The sequence below is a fragment of the Triticum aestivum genome, chromosome 6B (genome assembly GCF_018294505.1).
Source record: "Triticum aestivum cultivar Chinese Spring chromosome 6B, IWGSC CS RefSeq v2.1, whole genome shotgun sequence".
In the NCBI taxonomy this organism is placed as follows: Eukaryota; Viridiplantae; Streptophyta; class Magnoliopsida; order Poales; family Poaceae; genus Triticum; species Triticum aestivum.
Window position 1 is genome coordinate 27,749,525 of NC_057810.1, and position 9,295 is coordinate 27,758,819.

Here is a 9,295-nt window from a genome sequence, read left to right on the forward strand (position 1 = left end):
ATCCGTGCATCTTTTTGCATACTTCTAAAACTAGTACATCATATCATTGCTAACTACGAAGTTATTACTATGTTTTTCAACAGATAATCCCGAATGATTGTGTGTCTCATCTGATGTATACACACGGTAGCCTTCATGTTTTGAACATACAACCAGGTCTTCCTACGAATCTGAACTGTCCATACCGGGTTTCTAAAAGAAGTGGAGACATGACAATCAAAGAATGGAAAAAATGTATGGACAGTCGTAAGGAGCTTCTTGGAAGCAACATTCAGCGAAGGGCAAAAATTGGAGACAGGATGATCGCCATTCTTCATAATGGAGAGACATGGTCTATATTGTTTTATGCTATTTTACCTTAAGGGTGTTTAGGTCCTACCTGATACTGATGATCATGTGTTAAGAACAATTATGTAGGGTTGGGTTCGATGACTATAAGGATGATTATCGTATGAGTTATTATTAATAACGAGTAGAAGTTGTGTGATGATGCATGATTAGTAGGACGAGTACTTGTTATTATATATGCTGATGTATGCGAGCATGCATGAGTTATTATATCAGCGGGTAAAATGAACATATATAGCAGCAGCGTTGGTAAAACAAGGACGAAGATATAAAAGAGGACACTTCTCTCTATTAGCTAGCTAATATAACAACCTAAAAATAACCCCCAAAACCTCTAAAGCAGCCACTTTTCAAAAAAAAAACATGGACTTTTGGTCCCGGTTGGCGCCACCAACCGGGACCAAAGGCCCCCTGACTGGGCTCGACGCACAGAGCCACGTGAAGACACATTAGTCCCGGTTCAAACAAGAACCGGGACTAATGGGTGAAGGTATTAGTAACGGCCCATTAGTCCCGGTTCATTAACCGGGACTAAAGGCCCTCACGAACCGGGACTATTAGGTGTTTTTCTACTAGTGCATGTCCTCTCCTAGTTTATGCCAAAAAGAAGCCCGCCTCGCTCGACCAAGAGTCGGACTCAAAGTTCCTAATCCTTGCTTTTCCATATTATAGTAGCCGGAGGATGAAGGATCTTTGTGCTACACTCCTGATCTCGCTGGACATAAACGCCGTTTCGCAACCCAGTTCTTCAACCTGGCCAACCTGCTTCATGGCAGTCGGCGTTTGTTCCGTGACAAAGCATGAATGTTGTTATAACTAAAAATTACACTGATGTTATAACTGAAAACAGTGTTAGCAATTTTTCGTTTTGTTTGCATCATTATCGATTGTTCTAACTTCTAGACAATTTAACTAACCTTGGAGCCGCATTGGGTGTTATGATATTCAGTACAATTATATGATTATAATATACATACTTGTCGTGCGGTGACCGAGCTCATCACTTTGGGATTAACCATGTCCGAGTGCATTGAGATCAGGTGGATACCGCGATCACCCTCAACGCGTTGAGATTAGGTGGATAGCGCGATCACCCTCAACAAGGATGGAACGGAGGATAAGTGGCTATGAAGATGGGACGCCGTGTTGAAATAGAGGACGTGGATATATTATACGGGTATTGAATTTTTTTGAGTTGTTGTTAAGGAACTTTAACTAAGATAAGAAGCCCTGAGATTTTGTTATAACATGCACGCACGAGAGTTGCCTGCATATTGAGCAACAAAGACAACTCTTACAGGGTAAACAAAAACACGACCATATGTGTTTTGGATCAGGATAACTGTGCAATGTGTACGTATATGTACATACATACACATCCACTACCTCTTATTGACCATGTATTACTACGTGCGTGCAACGAGCAACGGCAGTACGTCTATACTACGCATGCACGCTGCTGCATCCGGCACTTAGTTGCGGACGTCCGCCCGATACTTGGACTCCGGGATCTCGTCGGGGCCGGTGCAGCAGTGACAGCCACCGTGCCCGCAGCATCGGTGACTGCAGCCGCCGCCGCCACCCCCACCGTGTCCAGGGTACCCGCCGCCACCGCCTCCTCCGTGTCCAGGATAACCGCCGCCACCGCCTCCGTTGTGTCCAGGGTAGCCGCCCTGAACACCGGGTTGGGTCTCTTCCTTGTTGGCCTCTGCATGAACACAAACGGTATGCATGTAATTAGTTGCAGTAGCAGCAGGTTTCTTAATTAGCCTAATGATGAATCAGTTGAAAACTAGTGCGCACGAGTTTGTTCAGCTGTGGCCACGAGGAAAGCCGCAGCAAGCAGGAAAGCAACCACAATGAGACCCTTGGACGCCATGCTTGGCACCCTCGTCTGGTCGACCTTCAACTGGGTGTGCAAGATTGATCAGCAGCAACTACAAGTACCTTGCAGTACCTAGCTAGGTTGTGTGTTGTGTGATGGATGAGATGAAGATGCCCATGAAGATGAAGCGAATGTATATATAGGCGGGAGAGGCGAGTGGAGGCCAGCTTGGTTGAGATGGGAGCTAGAGCTCTCCTCGATCTCCTCGATGACTCCATAGGAGCGTCGTCGGCAAGACGACATAGTACGTGGAGTAGGCAACGTGGACACGTAGCTAGGGCGGCCGGTTGGTGGGGCAGGAGCGCGTTAGAAGTTGGGAAATGGATGGCATTCATTAACATCTCAGCTGCATACACTTGCTTGGCGTCATTTGCAGGTGTGCAAAATTAATGGCGATGAAATCTGCGAGACTGTGTGCGGTGCGGTTTGAAACGCGACAAACTTCGACTCGGCGCCATGCATGCAGGACGCAACGATCAGCTCCGGTAGATGGATATTAGAGTGAACGCGTGCATGAATGTGGCTGTGCATCCAAATCCATCGGATGGGATATGCGTGCCTTCTTCTGAATTTGGAGAGTTGCTGAACGTGTATGGTCGTTCTGCATCGGGAACTTACGCGGTGGGTCTTTGAACCGGACATATAGTTTTGTATTCATTGCTGGGTTTCCAGCTTCAAACTAGCATGTTCAAGAGCAAGGTTTTTCGGTTGGAAAATTGGAGGATGGAACATGATACTTTCCTAAACATGGTTGAATTAGTTTGGACCCAGTCCATTCATTATGCAGATGTAGCCAAAAGGGTTACTGCAAGTTTAAACTAGTTAGAGAACATCAAAAGAAACTTGGGCCAGATCCTTATCTTTAGTCAGAGATGACATTGCTGATGCTAACAGTATCATATCTCTATTAGACTCCATTGAGAATTTCTTAGACCTTTACCCCATTGAATTGGCTTTGATGAAGGATGTAAAAGAGCATTTGTGTGGGCTTCTCCACACTCATAAAGTTAACTGGCCGCAAATGGGTGGAAATCAAATAGGTGACTCTAGGAAGTGAAAACTCAAAATTCTTCCATGCCCAGGCCACTACCCGGCACAAAAACAACAATATAGCTTTTCTCACAATGCTAGTTTCACCTTATCTGAACATCAGACTAAAGCTAATCATTTCTTTGCAGCTTTTAAAGAAAGGGTGGTACAATGTGCTCAAGTATCTGTGCCTAGTTAGTTACGGGATCTTTTGCATGTACATGATGATCTTTTTTTTTTCCTAGGGGACCCTTTCTCTTAAAAGGAAATTGATGATGTTATTACTTTTGCCTTCAAACAAGTCTTTTGGGCTAGATGGCTTAATACTAACTTCATTAAGAAATACTGGCATATCATCAAGAAAGATTTATATGATCTATGCAACCAGTTCCACAAAGGGGGTCTTTGCTTACAAAGCATCAATGGTTCGTATATCTCTGATCCAACAAATGAATGGTGCTAATACATTTAATAATTTCAGGCTAATGTCCCTTCTCTGGTACACAATCAAGTTAATCACCAAGCTCCTTTGCAAATAGGTTGCAATAAGTGATTATTGAGCTAGTTCACTTTAACCAGTATGGGTTTCGTAGATGCAAAATTTGCCTCGGTGTCAGATCTAAAGACCCTATTGCGATGTTAAAGTTAGATTTTGAAATGCTTTTGATAAAACAAAGCACAAGATAATTTTGGCAACCTTAAGGAAAACAGGCTTTGGTAACAAATGGTGTGCCGGATTCAGGAAATTTAATCTTCAGCCACATCATCTGTTGTCGACACAGTAGGGTTGAGGGAGACTCCGATCTAAGCAATATTTGGTTGTGGCTTGTACTACGATCTCTATCTCACCACCTACCTTGTACGTCGGCTCCATTTCTCCAACTTTGGCCACTGGTGCAGGCATGAGGCGGTGGGAACGAGTGGCGGTAGACCAGGAGAGAAACGGGTCATAGTTTTCTTAGGGAAACAAGAGACACATAGTGAACGTTGACTATTGGACGAGAGACACCGCATGAAGGGGGTCACATCATGTTCATCGATACACCTCAGTCAAATTTCGCCCTTGTACATTACCGGGACGAAGGGCCACAATCATACGTAGGCACCCCTATGTCTCGCTTATAGCCACAAGAAAAGAAAACCGTGTGAAGGCAAGACCGAGATGGCCGACCCAGGCTCGCTAGTTGCCGCAGTGATACGTCTCCATCGTATCTACTTTTCCAAACTCTTTTGCCCTTGTTTTGGAGTCTAATTAGATTATTTGAACGGAACTAAGCCAGACTAATGATGTTTTAAGAAAAATTGCCACGGTGTTATTTTTGTGCAGAAATCAAAGTTCTTAGATTGACCTAAAAATTTACGAAGAATTTTTGTGAAATATATAAAAGATACTGGTGCAAAAAGATACCAGAGGGGCCACTCAGAGGCCACAAGCCCTGGGGGCGCGCCCTGCAGGCATGTGGGGCCTCTGGACCTCCTCCGACCCTAACTCCAATTCTATAAATACCTATTCACAGAGAAAAAAAACAGAGAGAAGGATTCATCGCGTTTTATGATATGGAGCCGCCGATGCCTCCTGTTCTTCATCGGGAGGGCTGATCTGGAGTCTCTTTTCGGCTCCGGAGAGGGGAATCCGTCGCCGTCGTCATCATCAACCTTCCTCCATCGCCAATTACATGGTGCTCACTGCCGGGAGTGAGTAATTCCTTCGTAGGCTTGTTAGACGGTGATGGGTTAGATGATATTTATCATGTAGTCGAGTTAGTTTTGTTAGGGCTTGATCCCTAGTATCCACTATGGTCTGAGATTGATGTTGCTATGACTTTGCTATGCTTAATGCTTGTCACTAGGGCCCGAATGCCATGATTCCAGGTCTGAACCTATTATGTTTTCATGAATATATGTGGGTTCTGAACCTATTACGTGTTATGATCCGCATACCCCAAGGTGACAATAATTTGGATTCTTTCTGGTGATTACCATAGTTTGAGGAGTTCATGTATTTACTAATTGCTAATGCTTTGTTCCGGTTGTCTATTAAAATGAGGCCTTAATATCCCTTAGTTTCCTTATGGACCCCGCTACCACAGGAGGGTAGGACAAACGATGTCATGCAAGTTCTTTTGCATAAGCACGTATGACTACATATGGAATACATGCCTATATTACATTGATGAATTGGAGCTAGTTCTGTGTCGCCCTAGGTTATAACTATTGCATGATGAATGATATCCGACATAATTATCCATCACTGATCCAATGCCTACGAGCTTTTCACATATTGATCTTTGCGAAGTTACTTTGCCGTCGCCATTGTTACAATCACTACAAAACTGCTACTGTTTTACTTTTGCCACTGTTACCGTTACTTCCATAGTATTTTGCAACTAAAAGCTAGTTGTGCTGGTTGCATTTTCAGGGAACAAACTGTTGAAGATGCTGAAGTACTATTGAATAATATATTTAGAAATGATAATGATTAGAATCTTCCTGAACTACCGCTGAAACCAACTCTAAGAAGAGGGGTATTCTATTTCCCAGTCCTAAAGATACGCAAGAGGCATAATCTATGAAAGAAAAAGGTATTAAAGCTGAAGATGTTAAGAATTTACCATATATTGAAGAAATACATGGTGTTGATAACCTGACGCTGGTAGTAGAGGTAAATTCTCTCTATAGATTTGATGAAGGTGATATTCCTTATAATATATCTGCTAATCAATGATTGGATGAATTTGATAATTTTATTGTTAGACAAGGAAAGTTCAATGCATATGTTAGCAGGCAGTTGAAAAGAAACGCCTTTACAATTGAACACTTGAGTGACTATATGTTTAGAACTGCTAATGATCTCAAGGTTGTTAGTAAACATGCTTCCATGGTAAAAACTCAATTAGAACAAGTTCTCAAGGCACATAATGATTTTCCTAATAAGATGAATAATAAAATGAATGATCATGTTGTTAGAGTTATGACCAGGGGAGGTAAAATGACTCACAAACCTTTGTATCCTGAAGGCCACCCTGAGAGAATTGAGCAAGATTCTCAAAGAATTAATACTGATGCACCTAGTTCATCTAAGAAGAAAAAGAAAGATGATAGGACTTTGCATGCTTCTAGTGATCCCACTATAGACACACCTGAAAATCCAAATGACATTTCAATTTCTCATGCTGAGACACTATCTAGTGATGAACATGAACATAGTAATAATGATAATGATGATGTTCATGTTGATTCTCAACCTAGTAATGATAATGATGTGGATATAGAACCTGTTGTCGATTGATAACCCACAACCTAAGAATAAAAGATATAATAGAAGAGACTTCATTGCTAGGAAACATGGTAAAGGAAAAGAACTATGGTTTCAGAAACCCATGCCCTTTCCTCTGAAACCATCCAAGAAAAAGGATGATGAAGAATTTGATCTCTTTGTTGAAATGCTTAGACCTATCTTTTTGCGCTTATGTTTGACTGATATTTTGAAAATGTCTCCTTATGATAAGTATATGAAAGATATTGTTACTAATAAAAGAAAGATATCGGAAGTTGAAATTTCCACCATGCTTGCTAATTACACATTTAAGGTGGAATACCTAAGAAGCTAGGAGATCCTGGAATACCAACTATACCATGCTCCATTATAAGAAATTATGTTAAAACTGCTTTATGTGATCTTGGGGCCGGTGTCAGTGTTATGCCTTTCTCTTTGTATCGAAGACTTGATTTGCATAAGTTGACACCTACTAAAATCTCTTTGCAAATGGCCGATAAATCAACTGCTATACCCAACGTTATTTGTGAGGATGTGCGTGTCGTAGTTGCAAATGTTACTATCTTAACAGACTTTGTTATTCTTGATATACCCAAGGACGACAATATGTCAATCATCCTTGGTAGACCCTTTTTGAATACTGCAGGGCCTGTTATTGATTGCAATAAAGGAAATTTCATTTTTCATGTTAATGGTAATGAGCATACAGTACACTTTCCGAAGAAACAACCTCAAGTGAATAGTATCAACTCTATTGGAGAAATTCCGACAATTTCTATTGGAGGTTTTAAATTCCCTATTCCTACTGTAAAAAAATGATATTATTATTATTGGGGAGATGCATATCCCCGTTGAGGTAACCTAGTGCTATACGAAGATTCTTCGGGTTCATGTCATTCGGAAGAAGTTTGTTAATATGACTTGATTAACCTTGTTAATGGATTCCTTTTGACGGGCATGAGATGGATGAATTTAGTAAACACAACTTTCTGTACCTACTTTTTACGTTCTGTTTTTTAGAATAAATAAAATATAAATGTTATTATTATTTTTTTGATGAATTATTCGTGCAATAAACCAATGACCAGAAAATAAAAGTTCTCCTAATGCACTAAAAATTTAGTATGATATTTTATGCAATATTAGAGAATTTTTGGCACTGAACACACCTCAGGGGGGGTGCACCAGTGGGCCACAAGCCCACAGCCCCCCCACCCAAGGCGGGCCTGGGTGGCTTGTGGGTCCCACGTGGGTCCCCTAACTTATTCCAACCACCCATCCACTTCGTCTTTTTCCAAAAAAAATCACACCATTGCCCAAACCAGTGTTATTGCTCATTTTGCTGCCATTTTTGATCTCCTTGCTCGGAACTCCGTTTCCGAAACTTTTTCGACGGATTGTTCACCGGTATGTGACTCCTCCATTGATCCAATTAGTTTTTGCTATAGTGCTTTATATATTGCAATTTTTTTGCTACTATGGTGATCATGTTCTTTAGCTTGCATGTCAAATTTATATGGTCCAAAGTGGGTTTGTTGCATAATATAGCCTCTTGACACTTGTAGGAGTAGTTGCTATTAATTTTCTTGAGTTTGGTTTACTTTTATTTTGAGTCACTAAAAATTTCATAAATTTTCAGAGGAAAAAGAAACCACGAGGAGGTGGTTAAGGGGTTCTTCAAGTCAGAATTCATAAGGAAATCAAAATGAGGAGGAGAATAAACCCAAGTACAATTTTCCGCGCGCGGTGGAGGTTCGGCCATGTGATTGACCAAGTGATGCATTCTTGTGGGTGGCGTGAATTTATGATGCCTTTTATTATTTGGTGGAGAATGCCGGCATTTCCGCCTTCCTCTAAGATAAGTGTGACCAATACCTCCTACTCACTAATACCTTCATGCAAAAAATTCGCTTTCATTCTAGGAAGATCCTCCCATGGTAGAATTCCACTTATATGATGAGGCTAAGGAAATGACACTATATGATTTTTGCAACGTTTGTAGAATACCTTATGATGGCCTCATCAGTGAGCCACGTCCTGGGGACATGGCAGATTTATTTGCTGACGCTACTATGGGGGAAGAGAGAGGAGTGTCAGAAGCTAGAGTAGCTAGTTTGCATTTTCCCGTTTTATGTTACTATGCATTATTTGTCGGGAGATGTCTAACTGGTCGTCGGGAGAGTGGAACTCTCCACCTCACCTGATCTTGCTATTTTTATTGGGAAACGTAGCATGCAATTTCAAAAAATTACCTAGGCTCACGCAAGATCTATCTAGGAGATGCATAGCAACAAGAGGGGAGAGTGTGTCCACGTACCCTTGTAGACCGAAAGAGGAAGCGTTAACTTAACGCGGTTGGTGTAGTCAAACGTCTTCTCGAGTCAACCAATCAAGTACCGAACGTACGGCACCTCCGAGTTCTGCACATGTTCAGCTCGATGACGTCCCTCGAACTCTTGATCCAGCAGAGTGTCGATGGAGTCGATGAGTTCCATCAGCACGACGGCGTGATGACGGTGTTGGTGATGTGATCCACGCAGGGCTTTGCCTAAGCACTACGACCATACTATCGGAGGAGTAAATGGTGGAGGGGGGCAGCGCACACGGCTAAGACAATGTTGTGCTTTGGGGTGCCCCCTACCCCCGTATATAAAGGAGGAGGGAGGAGGCCGGCCACAAGGGGCGCGTGATACGTCTCCAATGTATCTATAGTTTTTGATTGTTCCATGCTATTATATTACCCCTTTTGGATGTTT

General features: G+C 42.0%; 1 protein-coding gene across 1 annotated transcript; it reads right to left on the bottom strand.

The window, feature by feature from the left end:
* Positions 1 to 1,564: 1,564 nt before the first annotated feature.
* Positions 1,565 to 2,410, bottom strand: LOC123133246 (glycine-rich cell wall structural protein). The gene is made up of 2 exons (XM_044552763.1): positions 2,152 to 2,410; positions 1,565 to 2,056 (listed from the first exon to the last, which is right to left on the bottom strand). Exons 1-2 carry the CDS (start codon positions 2,225 to 2,227, stop codon positions 1,821 to 1,823), a joined length of 312 nt encoding a protein of 103 aa, XP_044408698.1. The 5' UTR covers positions 2,228 to 2,410; the 3' UTR covers positions 1,565 to 1,820.
* Between the last annotated feature and the right edge of the window lie 6,885 nt (positions 2,411 to 9,295).